General features: G+C 41.2%; 1 protein-coding gene across 4 annotated transcripts in view; it reads left to right on the top strand.

Moving 5' to 3' along the window:
- The window catches only part of sbno2b (strawberry notch homolog 2b), a 60,189-nt gene that overhangs the window by 27,323 nt on the left and 14,105 nt on the right, over positions 1 to 18,761 (top strand). For 2 of the 4 annotated variants that reach the window (XM_070960409.1, XM_070960412.1), the window contains 10 exons: positions 13,718 to 13,894; positions 15,754 to 15,840; positions 16,638 to 16,743; positions 16,892 to 17,052; positions 17,177 to 17,310; positions 17,506 to 17,596; positions 17,780 to 17,923; positions 18,016 to 18,133; positions 18,230 to 18,335; positions 18,529 to 18,682. In XM_070960409.1, the coding sequence (XP_070816510.1) occupies positions 13,718 to 13,894; positions 15,754 to 15,840; positions 16,638 to 16,743; positions 16,892 to 17,052; positions 17,177 to 17,310; positions 17,506 to 17,596; positions 17,780 to 17,923; positions 18,016 to 18,133; positions 18,230 to 18,335; positions 18,529 to 18,682 (1,278 nt within the window). Of the gene's footprint in view, positions 1 to 2,445; positions 2,637 to 13,717; positions 13,895 to 15,753; positions 15,841 to 16,637; positions 16,744 to 16,891; positions 17,053 to 17,176; positions 17,311 to 17,505; positions 17,597 to 17,779; positions 17,924 to 18,015; positions 18,134 to 18,229; positions 18,336 to 18,528; positions 18,683 to 18,761 lie in introns of those variants that run through there. The other 2 variants (XM_070960413.1, XM_070960410.1) reach the window with 2 other exon arrangements.

Below are 18,761 nucleotides of genomic sequence, written 5' to 3'. Positions count from 1 at the left end.
TTAGATTCACTTTGATGTTACAGCACTTGAAAAAAAAAAACTAAGATGATTTTGATAAACTAACTCTGCCTCAGTGTTTTTATTTCACTGACAAAGAGGATTATCTTGTTTTTCTTGACTTTCTTGCAGCCAGCCAATCACGATATAAATAAGTTGGTATTTCTCAGTTACTTCCTTGTAAGACACTCTGGATTGCTTGGCCTACTTTAAAGGAGTAAGTTAAAGGTTAATTCGCAGGGTTGTTAATAGGTGCACTCTTTTCCTTGGGGAGTGTGTGCTCCACCTGATCCACTTTAAATTTAGATTTGCTTTGGATCATTTAACCTCTTTTTTTCCCTGTATTTTATAAGAGTTTTTGTCGAAAAAAAAAATTACTTCATAATTCCTAAAAGCAAAGTTTTGACTTGCTAAACTTTTGTTTAGATTGGCAGTAACACAATGTATCAATGTGTTTATAATATGCTGGGCCTTAAAAAAGTGATACAGCAAAATGTAGTTACTGTGTAAAAACAATTTCACGCAAACAGGAAGTTCATCTAACACGACAAAGCATTTCCTGCAGCATGGTACAGGTACTGTTTATACCACTTTTGATGTGTGCAGCTGTAATTGTAACAGCCCAGGATAAACTAATGCTAGCACATCTCGCTGAAGTAAAAAGGGAACACACACTACATTAGAACTGGAGTGATAATCAGAATTTTAGATGTAAATCAGAATCGCTGAGATCTAAAGAGCAACAAATTCAGCTCATGTGTGGTCTCAAGCAGCCAAATTATGATTGTTAACGGACTTTTGCAAAACAGCAGGAGTGCATAAGTGCATGTGATGATAAGGCATCATGTTGACATTCCTGTATGCCAACTGTGTTCGTGCACTGTCAGTGAAGCCAGACATGGATTCTACCTTATTTAGGTTGTGATGCAATAAGGTGTGTCTGTTTTTTTGTGTTGGTGTATTCAAAAGAAGCCCATCAATGATTCATTCCTCCCAAATGACCCTGTGTGTCCCACTAATACAGTGCACACACACACACACACACACACACACACACACACACACACACACACACACACACACACACACACATTATTCAGAGGATTCCCACTCACACCATGATGACACCATGGACAGGCGCCACTCCGTCTCTGAGCCTGACTCCCCTTCAGTCCAGCAGAGATGAACATTACAGTACCTTACCATGCTGGCTTGATGTCATGTATTCCTGGAAGCTGGGTGTGCAAATGGACTCATCTTTGCCGTTCATGAAGGAGATAAATCACATTATTTCTTTTTTTAAATACCACATTTTCCTCTTTTATGACTGGCTCTTAAACAGTTAACGTTGCTTTCTTATCAGAAAATCTAATGTTACGACACAGTCTTTGATCAGCATCTTGAATTTGTGGAAATGTCCCATTTGCCATCAGATTCCCAGAATATTCTTTTTTTAACGATTGCACCCCTACTTCCAGTAATGGGAATGACCATTTATGATCAGGTTTTTGTGTTTAATTGTACATAGTAGTGTCTGATGCCTGAAAGACCCTTCGAATAGGCAAACTTGCAGTCTGCACTTGACCTTTTAATACATTCCTGACCTCTGTTGGAGGTCCATGTGAAAACTATAAATGTGGACGTCAAATCTCTATAAATGCTGAATTACACAACAGAGCTGAAACAAAAGGGAAATCTTTTTGCAGGCTAATGTTGAGTCTGCATCTGCATTCTCACAAGTGACACGCTGCCTCAATAAGCTAATGAGACAACTTGTCTGCTTCCTTTTTATTAGCCTTTACACCTCTAAGCTACAGAACATTATATTAATCAGTAGTCATTACTAGAACAGCAGCCTTGAAATTGAGCCTGTGCAGGCAAATAGAAAGACAAAGAGCAGAGAATGGAGTACGACAGGCAGCCAGGCAGGGAGTCAGCCTCTAAATATAATAATCATTAAATAGTGGCCCAGGCCCATTAAACATAGCGGTAAGCAGCGGGGTGTGAGGAGCAGCCAGGTCCAGAGCGCAATACTGTTTACACTACAAATGCGGTTGAGTTACACCATGTACAGTAAAATGGGCCTGACTGCCAGTAACTCTAGTCACTTACCAACAAAAGCATCATTTCCTGAAAGCTCCTCCCTCCTCCCCTCCTTCTTCTCCCCACCTCTCCCCTCCTCTGCTCTCTCACTCACTCTCCAACCACCTTTTTGAGCTCTGAGGAACTAGTCCACAATCACTATGACTAAGCCCTCTATGCAAATACCTGACTGTCCTGGTGAAGCAGGAAGCATGTTTTAGACTTGCCTGTGTCTGTTTGTGAGAGTAACAGAGTTTGTATGTGTGAGCTCATTGCCCAGAGCGTACCTGCGGTAGAGGCAGATGTGTGTGTTGAACCAGAGAGGAACTGTGAAAGGGCTAGAGCGAGTCCACTGTTGGGTGGAAGTACTCCAGCTGTAAGGTCAATACCAACACTTTGACCAACACATGGAAGAGGCTGTCGCATTCAGGGATTCAAGGTGAAGCAGGAGTTTATGTGTGTGTGTATTTTACCCCCATACTGCAGCGTTTGGACCCATGTCTCTCATGCAGTTCTGGACTAAATTGTATTCACAGCTGGGACGACCGCTTCCCAAGGTACTGGTACTGTTTGCTTCTTTTTTGTATGTGTCATATGGAATCAAGTCTGTTGTTTTAAAGACTTGCCGTTATTTTGTTGATAACTTTTTGTTTTTGATGTCATGATCAAAACTGTTGAATGAGGGATAGTGACTAAACTGAAAGCTCGTGTGTAGAGTTTTTATGGTCTTCATAAAGGAATTGTGAGATAAGACCTGTAAGCACTGTTTCCAAATTATGGCTGTGTTTTTCATTTTAACTTCCTTGAATGAATTTTGAAAGTCCTTCCGTATGATTAGAACGCTAAGGGATGTTCGCCTGTGGCTCTCCTTTAGTCTCTATTTTCTGAAACTGTGAAATCTTTTTTTTTTTTTTTTTAATGTTCTTAAATCAGTCTCATTAGGACTGTTTACAAAGGATGGTGTCTAGCGCAAGGACCGAGCCACATGCGAGACCAGGGACATTTTTTAATTGAAATCTCCATTGAACTTTGTTTTTGAGTAGGAGTAGGCTTAGTTCCTGTTAGAGAAAACAATAATGTAGGCCCCTTGTTTAGTATCTGTTCACAACATTAATCCAACTGCTATTTATTGAAAGAGAAGAATACCAAAGAAGGTGACCCAGACTTAGGGTTTGGGTTCACCACTGAAAGTTGGCCTGTAAGTCAGTCAGCAAGTCATGTTATGAATTTTCTTTGCTGATAGACCAAAGTTGCCAGTCAGTCACCCAGTGTGCCTTTTAGGCTCTCATTCCCAGCCAGGAAGTATGACAAATGGTTGTCCTCCTCACTCCTTGCTGTTTTCCAGTAAGTTCAAGAACCTGATATCTTCTCAGGCTAAATAGCACTCCTTTCTGTTTTCTGGATGGCTATTGAATACACTCGTTGTTGTATTGCACTGTAAATAGAACTGCATTAGTTTTTTTTTTAATGTATCATTCATTAGACTACACAATGGTGGTGGAATTGCAGCTCATATCAGTCTAATGACTTTATTGTTGAAAGACTTGCTGAGCCCATTTCCACAGAATTTCTGGTTAAGCTGATTGGCTAATGTCAGCATTTCTTCCCTCACAGATCACACGTTTGAGAAATTACACAATCGGTGGTTTCAAGTAGTTAATGCTTTACACAACATTGTTTTTGTTAAATGAGTAGAGACATCAGCCTCGGATGATCCTTTAGCCTGGCCCCATTTGCCTCTGTTAGTTTCTCTCCAGCACACTGCCTGGATTCTTCCAAACCTACTGTCTTCTTGGTGCAAAATTCCTTGCTATTGTTTTAAAACTGACCTGAAGAATTACGAACTTATCCTTGAAGGCCAGAGATGCAGCAGGGTAGCCACTTGGTGGGCACATATCGTCAGTTTCCTGGTACTGCATTAAACCTCAAGCATGACCTAGGCGTGCAGCTTACGGGAAGTGAATAAACAATGAAGGTGAGGAGCGTGGGGGGTGGACTGCTGATAGAATAGTGGAGAGAATGCTTGGTGGCTGCTTTAGTTATCTCTCATGCCACCTTTGCCAATATCTTACTCTATCTGCAAAAATTAAACCTATTTCAGGAGCATTGTGTTAAATGTATCACACATCAGTGGCAATTATCATTGCAAAAGTGGATAAAGTCAGGTTGCTGCTAAGTGAAAAGACAACGTCGCAGGGTGATCACTTATGCTGGCTGTCAAAACAATTCACACTTCAAAGATACAGGATACAAGATGCTGTAAATCTGCCACGTCGAACAGTATACAGTAAAACAGGACAGCCGCTGCAGTAGGATGAAGATGCTCAGTACAAGTGGCATCTAGTTTTACTTTTGGCGTATGATTTCAGCTTGTATGCATGAGCGGTTGCCTGTAGTGATGGCAAAATAGGAAAATTCCACTTAACAGTCATTCTTAAGGTCTTATTGTTGCCCCTTTTTTTCCTTTCAATTTTTTCATTATGATGATGTTTTTTTAAACTTAAATCAAATTGTGTTTCAACAAGAACTATTAAGCCATGTCTTTTAATTAAAAAAATACAATACAATAGTAAGTACATTACACTGATGCATTGCTCTACTAAATTCATGTGCAAAACACTTTTCATTTAAGACCATCTGTAAACACGTCAAATAGCCATCGACCTTTTCACATTGACTTGCAAACACTCTCTCTGTGTACTTAAAACATAATTTTTGGGTTTTTTTTGGCACTTTGCTACTAGAAATGCCATGCAATAGTCATGGAGTTGGATCAACAAGTCTTTGATATAGTCTCAAACCAGGCAAAATATAGGAAGCTTCGTGGCAGTAGGATTTGTTGCTGTTGTTTTGGATTAAGGGTGGAATAGCAGCTCACTGTCATCTCACAGCAAGAAGGTCCTGGGTATTAATCTGTTGGCCAGCCTTTGTTCAGAGTTTTTACATTCTTCTGGTGTCTGCATGTGAACAACCATTTCATGCTACAGTCCAAAGTCATTCAGGTGACATCACTCTAAAATTTCCCTACTGATGTGAGTGTGAATGTCTCGTCTGTCTGTGTGTTTGCCATGTGATAACAGGCAACCTGTCTAGCGTGTACTTGCTCGCTCAGTGTATGTATGTATAACAAAGACACTGAAATTAAAGTTTTCCTTATTGAAAAAACAATTGTTGCAAATCATACCCCTCTTTCTCTCTACCATCTCCATACTCCCAGCTGTCAACTGATCTTGAAACACATTCCCTTTCTCCCTCAAAGTGTGAAACATATTCACTAAATGTTGGTTGTGAATGTTTTTATAGAGTTCTTTTAACTTGAGATGGTTCTCAAGATGGACAGGATAAAAACTTTGTAGTACAAAACAGCTATTAAGGTGAAATTTTAGTCAACTTCTTGTAATAGTCAAAGCGGTTCTAAAAGTGAATTTACCTCCCCAGTTAGCGGCTAATTCTCGGCTAAGAAACAACAGCTCTGCAATTTACGGGCAACAAGCCCGCTATTCTGAGTCACACCGTCATAGTAGTCCACAGACCACAGGTGTGTGAAAAAGTGGGCTTGTGCCATGCACAATGCAGTTCATACAAAAACGTGCGAATACACATATCAGATGTTTGATTTCACACAACTGCAAAACCTTGTGTTGTCTAGTATTGGCCTCTACATAGAACAAATAAAAATAGAATATAGTATGTCACTTGTCACTGAGAACCTTCACCTTCAACTTCACGTTCGGCTGCCTTGTATAATACCAATTTAAAAACGAAGGTCAATGTGAAAAAATGAAAGTTAAAAAGAAAAACAAAAAAACACTTGCAGCTGTTTGTGTTTTCTTCCTCTGAACACATTGTAATCTTAACTTGTTGCATCTAATGTTCTTTTAAATTTCAACAGTTGACACAGTCACATTGTTAAATTCTGAATTTTCATTACATTTATGTTAATTTTCAGTTATTGTCTAGGCCATGTTGCATGAGGCTGTTACAAATGACAGCGTTTGACCCTGTTGCAAGTGGCATGTGCGGTCTGTTGAAATTTCTGCAAAACTGAGGCGTCATCTTGCGTCAGTGCTTCCCTCACATCCACTTTTCTCAGCACTGAGGATGCAGGCTCACACATGCATTCGTTTATCACAAAAACGCAAATGCATGCATATACAGTTTGAGACTGTGTGAGTCATTTTTTGTGTGCTTAGTTTCTTATGTTTTCATAATTTCGCAAGAGCCCTTTCAGAAACCTGCTATACTTCTTGGATGCATGTCAGTTCTTCTCTGTCCTTTTTTATAACTATCAGTTCAAGATGTAGGTTTTGACTATTGAGACATGCCTCTATGAATGCCAGCTCGTCCTCACGGCAACCCTCCATGGGTGACGTCCTCCTGGCACCACCCTAAGCACATAGCAGTTGAAACCTCTCTCACTGATTCTCTCTTTGTCTGCCTCTTTCCTCTTGTCATTTTCTGATTTTCTGAACTTCTAATTTTCACTTGGGCAATCTGAATTTGCCTGGTAGAGTTATTTGCTAGCACCACCATGGGCATTACAAAGCCTGGTTACCCTTGTTAGTTTTCTACTAGTCAGCTGAGCGTAAGCTTCAGGCTCTCTACTGACACAAATAGCAGACTGGTTCTTCGAACCAGCTCTGTAATTCAGTTGCTAGCTGGGACACTTGACATGGCATCCTTTTATTTTCCAGAACAGATGAAAACATTGGAAAATTCCGGGAGACTTGTAAGCAGCAAGCTGTCTCTGGCTTGCTTTACTCATACTTGGCACGACATGAAGGCTTGCCTGTCAGGAGGTTGCTGGACTGGGATGCCTTTTTGATTGGCCTAGGATAGTTAGTCAGGGATAGACTAGACTTGGCTGCCTATGGTGAGACAAGGATAACAAAATCATTTTCTTTTGACCCCACCACTATAAAAATGTAAATATAATAGGTATCTCTTCAGAATGACATTTGCAAAGTTAATTTCAACACGGCTGTCAAAGAGAGTCAATCTGGGTTTAAAGAATAAAATTTCACTATAATACACTAATTATATATTGTTGCCAGAGGCCTTTTAACGTCTTTTAAGGTTGTGATCAGTGTAATTTAATGCCTGAGACTGTTTGTTAGTTGTCTGTGAAGGACAGCTGTGACAAAAAAGTGTTAGAATTTATTTTTGGCTGATGGCTGTGTGGCTAAAGGGTCTTGAATACCAAAACAAGATGTAAAACCTTCCATATGTACTCATAAAAGTATAATTGCATCTTGACAAATTGGCCCCTGGATCAAAGCTTTTTGACAGGATAAGTTGATTAATGCCCATATGTTCTAGAGTCATTTTAGTCAATTTAAGACTGAATTTAAAAGAGGTCTAACCACTACCAGTCTTCTCAATAGTAATTCAGTCAAATAGCTGGTTTGCCAAAAAGTCAGAGTCTGCTTCCAGTCTGTGAGAAGGTCAAGGAAAAGGAAAAGCTTAGAGCTGTCCTATTAAAGTCACTAGCCAAAAGATATGTCAGGGATGTAGGACATGCAGACAGCTTGGTATAACATAATCCAGACAGAGTGACACCAGTGGTGGCTTTTCAGTTCCTGGCCCCAGACCCACCACATGAGAAGACACACCACACACACACACACACACACACACACACACACACACACACACACACACACACACACAGGCACACACTGACTATCAATCAGGTTCTGTTGACTCCATGGACAAGGTCAGCAGCAAACCCCAGACGGGAGAGCTCGGAGTGGGGGTTGTTTTAGTCAGCTGATCATAAGGGTGGGGTGGGTGATTTAATAACCCTCCGTCCCACCCACCCACTCAGCCCACACATGCACGGTACATATTCCAAGATAAGAGTATAGCTTTCAGTTCTTCTTCTTGGCTCATTGACCGGGTTATGGTATGTTTCACTGTCATTTTACACTACCTACATTAGAAACAAGACCCATGGTATTTTATTTGCATTTATAGCCCTCAGATTCCTGAATGGGAATTGACTCACACCCCCGCCCTGCCACCCAACTCTACTGCTATTCTTGCAGCAAGATTTTTAAGCTCAAGCAGGATTTACAGCCATGCAGAATAATAAAGAGAGGTCCAGGCCCAGTGGGTTAAGTGTTGCAGTTTTCTGTGAAAACTCTTAAAATTTAGTTCACCTCAGTTGGTATACACTACAGTGTAACAGTGTACAGTAGCAAGCATAGATTGATATAAAATTTTATGTTGATGCATAATAGTGTTTGTAATATAATGTGATTTTGTCCCCATTTAACTATGTGACCGTGACTGTCTTCTGAAAAAGATGATTAATATCAGTGAAGAGTAAGTGTTGGGTTAAATAGATCCTCTCCCTGCTGCAAAATTGTGTGGGAAAACAAAATGAGGATACAATGAGAGGCTGAAAGGGCAGGGAGAAAAGGTGGCAGAGATGGGATGGGAAATGAGGGGTGGGCGGGTCAGAGTGTGAAGTTCAAAAGTGGGGGAGAATAAGCAAGAGATGACAGAAACGTATGGGTGCGATGGTGGGGTCATCCGAGGTGTGTGTTTGTGTTTTTATGTGGGTGTGTGGGGTATGTGGGAGGCCAGGGTGACTCGTTTCCTGGCCTTGGAAAAGCAGCCAAGCTGGCAATGTGTAGGAGGGGAAAGCCCTGAGCCCGGCCTGCCTGCCTGGGGCTTCAGCCTGCCCTTGCGCTGAGGCAGGTTATTGAGTTTAACAGGATGTGGCCTCGGACTATATACCTGAAGTTTGCCTTTTTTCATTGCAAGTGGTAAATTTTAGTGTTGAATATGTAGCAGTAACACAAACTATAGGTAGAAAAAGTCATTTCTTTCTTAGGGTTGGTTGAAGAAATTGTCAACGTTAAGCTTAGTCATCACATGCATCATAATCAAAAATAACTGGGGGTCTTTACAGGTGGAAAATCAGTAAGAAATCATGTCCCTGTGGTTTCTTTAGTGCCAACATGTCGACTATTGTCGACATTTCCCACATGCCTAAGAAAATTCTGGTGAGAGCAGCTGGTAACACCATGTGTGTCACAGGAGCCATGTGGCTGCCCATATATTCCCCCTGGAGTAAGCAGTAATAAGAGTTGCAGTACAGAGTATTTGACTATACCAAATTGAGGGAGGAAAATCTAGTGACAAACAAAAAACCCTGTTACATCACATCCGAGGGTCGACAGCTATCCTTAATTTGATTTGAGAGGCCATGATTATACCATAATGGAGCAAATCTGGAAACACAAGCTGCTTCTCCTGGACTTATTCTTTTAAGGACATGTGCTTAAGAAACATTCTTATCTGATAAACTTTACCATATATTATAACCTAAGTGGTCTATGTCAGGATACACACCTATTATTGATGGGATTTGTGATTAGAATCTGTTTTTTCCTTTAACTGCGAGGAGCTACATTTACAGACAGAGAGCCACACAGGCCAAGTGAATTATAGTTTATAAAGCTGAACAAAGATAGGGCTGTTAGACTTCCATGTATGGTAGTACCTGAGCTTATCATGTGGTCTGTGTCACAGTCAGTGTAGTAGTCATTAAATCGCTTCTTCCAAGGCATCTATTTATGCTGCATGAGTAGCACAGAGAAATGCTTTTTCACTGTTTTGTAATTGCTAATATTTATTTTGCATGAATGTTTTTTGTAGTGGTTAACTCTCATGATCATGGATTCACTGGGATTTTGTTTAAGGAGGGTGGTATTGTGTGACTATTTGAGATTACTCATCACACTGTAAATAAATCAGCTATAACAGATAATGAAGCCAAGCTCCCTGTGGGCGGTTTATGTCTAGAAGTGTATTTTTCCAGTTCTGCGTCCTCGAGCTGATAACCACCACCTTAAAACACAACCATCAAGTAGCACTGCAGCTCTGCAGGCATCATGTGAACTGAAGGGGCTTGATGTTGCCGATTTTCACTGCCGTGTGCTTTCATTAATCATCACCAAGCAGACAACTGTCATTATCCATAGAGTCAAATATAATTAACCACTTGTGTGGACACATCATGCGATTTATTGTACGTGCACATGTGTGTTAAGCTTCTATGCAGAGCTTCTCACAGTGAGTCCATTTTCGTATGAGGATGTTTGGATTGCATTATGCTACAGACTAGTGTTCAGAGATGCCAGAGTTTGTGCATGGTTTCATCTTTACTCTGTGTGCTGTAGGAGATGGACATAGTGCTAGCTTTAGCATTCATAGCAGAGGAGAAACTGAAGTGGAAGAGGAAAATGTGAAAGGCAAACAGGAGGGTGGACAAATGGGCTTTCACATGTTCCTCTGTGTACATGTACACACACATGATTTGTTTCCTGTGTGTTCCCAGAAATTACATTATATTTCAAGCAGATTTGATTCCCTGAAAGCAATTCTGAAAGAAACACTTGCACACTCAAACGCATACACGCATTTAGGTATTTTTTTATTGCTCAGCAGAGAAAAAGAGCGAGTGAGTGAGTGAGTGAGTGAGAGAGGCAGGATTTGTAGTTATACGGTTGTGTGGCTGTGTGCTGTGGAAGGAGCCAGATTACCATCAGAGCAGTTGGAATTCAAGCCTTATCTCTGCTTGGCAGGGCCCAGTTTTAGGAACAGTAGATGAACTAGCCCTGGGTACGGGCCTGCCGGGGGACAAACACTGCAGCCTCTGTTACGCTCTGCTTAACAACTCGATTAGCATGGTACTGAGGTCGGCCATGTCTTGGTTAGCACCAACCAACCTGCTGCAGTTTTCTGTCATTCCTCTGTATCAGGACTGATGGTCCTCATAAATTTCAACACCACATCAGCACAGTATGCCCTGTCACATGATATGGAAACCTTAGAAGTCACATTGTAGCATAACGTAGAGCAATGAGCCATGGGTCTGAATCATATATTTGCAGAACAAATTGATTTGGGATACTTTCAGCAGCACATTGAAGTCATTGAGATTTTAACTATAACTATTTTCACAAGTAAATCTGTTATGAAAGCTCATAACTTTAATTGTAACCCATATTAAGCTGTATTTTCATTTCAGTCAGATTAAGTTTACTTTTTTTTTAAATCAAATCTAAAAATACTTGTAACAGAACTCTTTCACTAACTCTTTTCATCAAATGTTTGTGATTTAATCTGCTGCAAGAAAAAAAGCCCACAAAGTTGTTTTCCATGGTGAAATATATGTGTGTATGTGCTTATCAGTCTTTCCACAATTATGCTTCTGTGGAATGATGCCTCTGGTGACACTATGTCCCTTTCCCAAGCCTTGCTGTTTACTCATCTTTCCTCAATCAGAAGAGCCAAAGAAGGGAGGAGAGCAAGGGGTGAGGCAGAGGAGGGTAGGATAGGAAGACACAGGTGACGGGATAAACAAGGAAAATGGAAAAAAAAGGAAATGCGGTAGAAAGTGACAGCGTACATGTTAGCGAGTGGTAGTAATATTTTACGGGGGCCCTCTCTACTTCTACCTGTCTGTCACCCGAGATAGTCTGCAGGGCAGACCAATGTTGGAGAGCCTGCTCCCAAAGCTCATGCCTGATCTTGCCCTCAGGAAGCACAGAGAGAGACAGAGAGAGACAGAGAGAGACAGAGACAGAGAGAGAGGAAAGAGAAAGGTAGAGTGAGAGAGCTCCCAGCAAACACTGATAAGCTGAGTGCTGCACCCTTGAAAAAGTGCTCTTTCCAAGACACGAACATCCACACATTACGGTCAGCGAGTTGTTTCTCTAACGTCAGATGATAAAAATATGCACATGTATCTGTGTCTGCCTGCTGTTTACCATGCTCACAAGGCCCCATTCCCACATGATGCAGTCATGTTAGCACCAAGAGCTCTACGTCTTGTCTTCTCATGCCTGTGAAACATTTTCGGCTGAACTGTGAGTAATGGCTTGGAGGCAGCTATGACAGACATGAGCACAGCTTCTCAGCATTAATCAGAAGCAACATATTGTTGAGATTGAGGCAGCATCGCAGCTAATTTATCCATGTTTCTGACTAGTTTTTACATTGGGTTCTCACAGCATAGATTTTTCCTTTATCGAAGTAATAAGTAATCTTCAGCCATAATCACATACTGTGCTTCAAACCCACTTGTCACTGCTCATGGCTGTGCAGTATTTTTGTCTGAAAAGGCATTAACCCTGGAGGTGCTGTAAGAAAACCATGCAAGCATTTTTATATGGTACAGTTACAGAGATGTGTAAACTGCCTGTATAAATATTTGCTATGCTTGGATGTTTGTGATACAGTATTAAACAGCACAGTTGACCAGATTTTAAAGGAGAATTTCAGCATTTTGTGAAATACGCTTTGCACACTAAATATGAAGCTACCGTATGCAGCTGGCTAACCTAGAGGAAAGACTAGAAACAAGGAAACAGCAACCCTGGCTCTGTCCAAAGATAACAAAACTTGCTCACCAGCACAACTAAAGCCCACTAATAAATATCTCATATTTTGTTTGTTTGATCTTTACAAACCCGAAGTTGAAAAACGACAATTTGCCATTCAGAGTCTCTGCTTGTTTCCTCACAACTGTTTGTGCTAAGTTAGCTGGCTGCTGGTGGTAGATGAGATACAGGCCAGACATGAGAGTGGTATCAATCCTCTCAACTAGCTGAACAGGCGTATTTCCCAAAATGTGAAACTATGCCTCACAAGTGAATTAAACAGTGAAGTGAAATTGCTGAGCAAGCAGGTAGCATTTAAGGCTGCTTCATGGTCCTCTAGAGGGCACAGCTAGAACATGGGGGTGTGGGAACTTCCACACATGGTCGAAAGAGTATAAGTATACATGCATACAATCACACACAGTGAAGACTACACACAAAGGACACACAATAACATGGAGAGATCCATATTCACAATTCCAAAAACAGCTTCTCCTCTGTTCAGTTTGTCACTGTCTACCACATTTTCTCTCCCCTCTCATCAAAACTCATTCCCTATCTCCCCACATCCATGTTTATAAGTCCCAGGGGGCCCAGGGGTGCCTGTGAGAGGCTAGTTAAAGAGCATGGCATGCTAATGGCTTGGAAAGGATATGAATAGAGGGGGACTGGAAGGCAGCCATGGCTGAAATGACACACACACACACACACACACACACACACACACACACACACACACACACACACACACACACACACACAAGCACTCTCATTATGCCTGCCCCTCGCTTTCTATTTTACATGCTTGCTCTCATACATCTGTGTGTGATTAGATTTTGTTTAGGCTACTCGTGTTACTCCCAAAAGAGTGCAGTATTGGCTGAAATACAGAATGAGTGTGCCACCTTTATTGTCTGTGGTTCCCTCCCATCCATACCCATTTCACACTTTTTTTTTCTTATGTATATACTTATTATTCCTCTGCTGCACAGGCAGTGTGAGGTGTCTGATACAGGATATATAATCAGGATTTATTGTCCAGCTTTATTTTCCCATGATGGCAAAGAGAGGCTGTATACAAGTTGCATACAAGGGTTTTGATTTTGGAATCTCCATGTCACCTTTACAGTATTAAAGTTTTTTGAAGCTGAATAAAATCAGTATAACTTGATGCTCTGTCCCATATTTTGCCCTGTTTCAGTGGTTGAACTTAACACCTCCTCCTCTTTCTTTGTCTTCAGGACCTGTCCTGCATTGATGACCTCTCTACAAACTCTCTGTTCTCCTCTCCGGCTGACTCACTGTCGGAGTATGCTGATGCCCAGTCCTTCATCAGCACAGACAACCTGGACACAGTGCCCACCCTCTGGGACATCAACACTAGTACCACCACCACACCAGCACAGAGCCAGCTAGAGGTCAGCCCTCACACACGTCATTACCACAAACACTGATTACCACTCCAACAGCTCATCTTACAACTGTTATGTAATACAAACACACATGTATGTCTGTACTGGGGGAACTGGACACCAAGCACCATCAAGTAAGGTTTAGACTGTCCCTCTTGCACTATAAACATTAGTGATGCTGTGGCTCACTGCCACATTTTGCCCTCAGGTGGCACTTTCATGGTGCTGCTAGGTTAGTGTTCATTCTTCTGAAAATGCAGAAGAAAAGGCAAATACTATCCAAGCTGCAAATGTGTTTCAACCCAGGCATCAATTGAATCTATACACTGAAAACAGGTGTTTTATTAATATTTAGTCCATTTATAATGTTTCAGACACTTATGTGCTGCATCCTGAAATAATCTTTTTAACTGACACTTACTATCATACCAGTAAGTCTTTATTTAGCTTTTGTACAGATATTATTCTCTCTTCCATTTTAATTTGTAAGTTTAACACAATAACTAGCTCTGTGCTTCATAGTATCCTACAATCACACACAGTGATTTGAAAGAATTGTACTCTCGCATAGTCCTGCATTCACATGGATTTAGGCAGATGGTAGATGGACAACACCTTCTGGATGGCACAGGGAAAACAAACAAACAGTCCAGAAGTAAGCTCATTCATTCATATGTAACATATTAGTGAAAGGAGTACTGAACTTGGTGTATCCCTAGCTTTTCTGTAATATCTGGGTAGGATTTCTAGCTCTGATCTTATGATTCTGGATGTGGTGCAACCAAAGACAGTTCAGCTACATAGCATACGGTTGGAAAGTCTGTTGCAGAGGACGGCAAAGAATATTTTAACATTGGACGGCAGTACCAGTACCGTTGCTGGTATTCTCTGCTATCCTGCTCTTACCCACTAAAATAATAATTCCATTTTCCGTCTTCCTATCCATGTGAGTGTCCAACAAGTCCATTATTAGGGAATCTAAAAGCAGAAACAAATGGTATCATCACAGACACTGAATTAATTGACAAAAATGATCCTGTGGAATGCTGTGAGTAGGTTGTTGTTTGTTGAGCTAAGATGGGTATCCACACACTCTTGTCCAGATAATTTTTTTTATTTGCAAATGTGTTTCAGTCATCCAATATTCTCCCAATGTAAATACTCAAATCAATTGAATGACTGTAACTGTTTCTAACCAGCTATTTTGAGATTGCAGCCAGAGCACATTAGGAGACTAGATCACATTGGCTCCTGTTAATTTTGATTACTGTTGTCTCAGTGATACACAAAATATTATCTCTGAATGAGCTACCATTACAGAGATAGGTATGAGAATGTAAATAATAATATCCTTATTCTTGGTGCGCTGTCCTTTCAAAGAAAATTCATTGAACTCACTGTATCATGGTCTCCAATTCGGTGATCTGAGATGAGCAACTCCTTATGATTTGTTCCTTTATCCATGCTCACATTGCTGTTGAGTCCTCTTTGAATTAGGCGAGTCCAAGGATATCTTTTTGATATCAATCAGGGTACATTTATTTCTCCTGCCTTCTGAAAGCCTTTTATGTTTTCCTTTTCATTCTGCCCTCATTTCATCCATTATGTTTCCCAGACCCACACGGCTTTATCTGCCTTTTGTTGTTGTTGTCGCTGGCTTTTCACCACCAAACAACAAATTGCATTTTGTTGAGTGCCGCTCCATTAGACATCCATGTCCATTGCCCACTCGCTCTCATGCACATGCATATACACACAACACACACATACAGTGATTAGTCATGTTTTTTAATTTCTCTTTTCTTATGCATTTGGCACTGTTTTTATTTGTGTTTCTATTTCTTTATTTTATGTTTTGTTGACAGCTGAATGGCACCGGCAGGTTTCATGGCTTGGCCAGTTTGGATGATATAACTGCTATTATCAGCACCCCACCTTTAGGAGGATTCCAGGTAGCCACACCAACCTCTACAATCTGACTTCAAAATGAAACCAAGCTCTCTAACAAGAAGAGCTTAATCATTGGCAGTTCTTAGTAATGCACAGATATTCACATTATATTGCGTGTCTAATGTGCAGTTGTGATTCCCCTGTGTGTTTGCAATACAAGATAAGGAAAGATTGTTTTACATAACAACATAACCTGCCACTAATCTAAAACTTGAGGACCACATTTTGACAGTGCAGTCCATGAAGGTAGTAGTGTGTGATTAGTAAAATAATAATGCTTGTGCTGTCTTTGCAAGTCTGTATTACCACAGATGATGAAAGCGTTGCTGCATATTGCATGTATTTGATATTCTGCAAATGCACAGAGCATGAAGGACAGATTATTCCACATACTGCATTGTCTTTCTGAATTGTTTATGCGACAAGAACGGAGCCAGTTTAATGTTGACCTGTCTGTCAAAATGGGACTCTTTTGCATGTCAAGTTTCTCAGATAACATTTATCTGATGTTGTCTGAATATGTAAAGCACTCTTTTATCAACATGTTCCAAAGCTCTCATTCACTGTACTGGTTTGCACCTTTTGGGTTCGCGTGTTTCTTTACTGTTGCACTGGTTAACGTTTCTTGATAAGCAGCTCTAGCTCTGCTTTGCTAACTTTGTACTAACTGCTCACCTGCCTTTCAGCTACAGTCTCTTTCCTAACCTGTCTTCACCTAACCTGAAACAAGAAGTATAACTCTGATATGTGGATATTATTATTGTGAATTACATTACTGAAGTCTCCGTGGTGTTCCCAGGCTCAGAGAACCCAGCCGCCACCAGAAGAAGAAGAGGATGCTGAGGAAGAGGAGACAGAGGAACTGGGACATGTAGACACATATGCTGAGTACAGACCCTCCAAATGTAGGTCACTAGACTGAATGTCAACATCCAGTTATTTATTAATTCGCCTACATTTTTCTTCTTAACATGACGAGACTTTCATGCAGTTTGCTGTCAACATGTTTTTTTCTCTTCTTTAAACTGCTGTTTTGTTGTTTCCTCTCTTCAGCCACTATAGGAATTTCTCATCCTGACATAGTGGTGGAGACCAACACGCTATCCAGTGTCCCTCCTCCCGACATCACATACACGCTGTCTATCCCTGAGACAACTATTAACTGTGGCCTGCTGTCTGCTCTGCAGCTAGAGGCCATCATCTACGCCTGCCAGGTGCACACACAGGCTCACATACACACAGTACATGAAGCACTTTTTCAACGTGGCACTATGAATGATTAATGTGTTGATTATGTAGGCATCTTTATTCATTCCTGTGCTCTTTGTGCACCCTCAGCAACACGAAGTTATTCTTCAGAACAACCAGAGGGCAGGCTTCCTGATTGGAGATGGGGCAGGGGTCGGAAAGGGACGCACCGTGGCGGGAATCATCCTGGAGAACTACCTTAAAGGAAGAAAGAAAGCACTATGGTAAGGGACATTTACTACTGTGGTAGACCTTGTGGAGGGATTAGAAAAGCAATTTAAAAGCTCAATAACAAATGTTTCATTGGGTGTCAATAATTGATTTGTATGTTTGTGTCTTGCATCCAGTTGTTTGAGCATGTAGGGTTTCATTTGTGCAGAAGTGGGGGGAATTACTGACTTTCCTGTTCCTGCCCCCAGGTTCAGCATATCCAATGACCTGAAATTTGATGCAGAGAGAGATCTCAAAGACATAGATGCACCGAATATTCCTGTGCATGCCTTAAACAAGGTGAGTCCAGGTGGAATTGGTTTGACAAGCTGAGAAAATGAGTTTTGTTCTTGGCACCTGTTTAAGTTGTATGCGCAGCTGAGCTGAAAATGGAACAAGCTGTATTCAGCGACTGTGAGGCTCTGTAAATGTTCGGACATGAAAACCACTCTCCTCTGTTGAATGTTTGATTTGTTGTTGTAGATTAAGTATGGAGACACAGCTACCTCAGAAGGAGTCCTGTTTGCAACTTACTCTGCGCTGATTGGAGAGAGCCAGGCAGGAGGGCAGCACCGGACGAGAATTAAACAGATCCTAGACTGGTGCAAGCCAGACTTTGATGGAGTTGTATCCTTTTTGACAAGTTCACAAGTGTTTTCTATAAAAAAAAATGCCATTCCAGGTCTGCGCTGTTTGCCCTTGACCTTTCCCCATTACAGATTATTTTTGATGAATGCCACAAAGCCAAGAATGCCACATCTACAAAGATGGGCAAGGCAGTGCTTGACTTGCAAAACAAGCTGCCAAGGGCCAGAGTGGTGTACGCCAGTGCCACAGGTAGACTCACACAAAAAAAAAAAAAAACACACTCTTACATGTAATGCAATACATTAAATGACTTTAAAACATATCTTTTTGTCATCTCTGCCCCAGGTGCCTCTGAGCCAAAGAACATGATCTACATGAGCCGCCTGGGAATCTGGGGTGAGGGCACACCCTTCAGAGCTTTTGATGACTTCCTGCACGCCATCGAGAAGAGGTTTGTGGGACGACACCTTGCAGTATTTCACTCACAGTCTTATATTTTCTGAGAGCCTTTCAATCACGTTGATATGTTCCCCCAAACCAGAGAGCTTACTGGAAAATACCCTACAATCAGTTTCTGGTAATGTCTGCCGGACTCCATTATCGAATTATGTTAAATGATTTATATGTATGCTGGTTGTATACAGAGGTGTTGGTGCCATGGAGATTGTTGCCATGGACATGAAAGTGAGCGGGATGTACATCGCCAGGCAGCTGAGCTTCTCAGGGGTGTCTTTCCGCATTGAAGAGATCGGACTGGACAGCGACTTCAAACTGGTCTATAACAAAGCTGCCAAACTGGTGAGCACCATGTGTCTCACATGTGAGGTTTAGGTGGCTGTGTCTGCTATGTTTGTGTCTGCTTATGGTCACAAACAAA

Source organism: Chaetodon trifascialis, chromosome 4 (genome assembly GCF_039877785.1).
Source record: "Chaetodon trifascialis isolate fChaTrf1 chromosome 4, fChaTrf1.hap1, whole genome shotgun sequence".
NCBI classification, from domain to species: domain Eukaryota; kingdom Metazoa; phylum Chordata; class Actinopteri; order Chaetodontiformes; family Chaetodontidae; genus Chaetodon; species Chaetodon trifascialis.
Note: the sequence above shows the minus strand (reverse complement) of the source record. Positions and strands in the feature narration are given on the sequence as shown.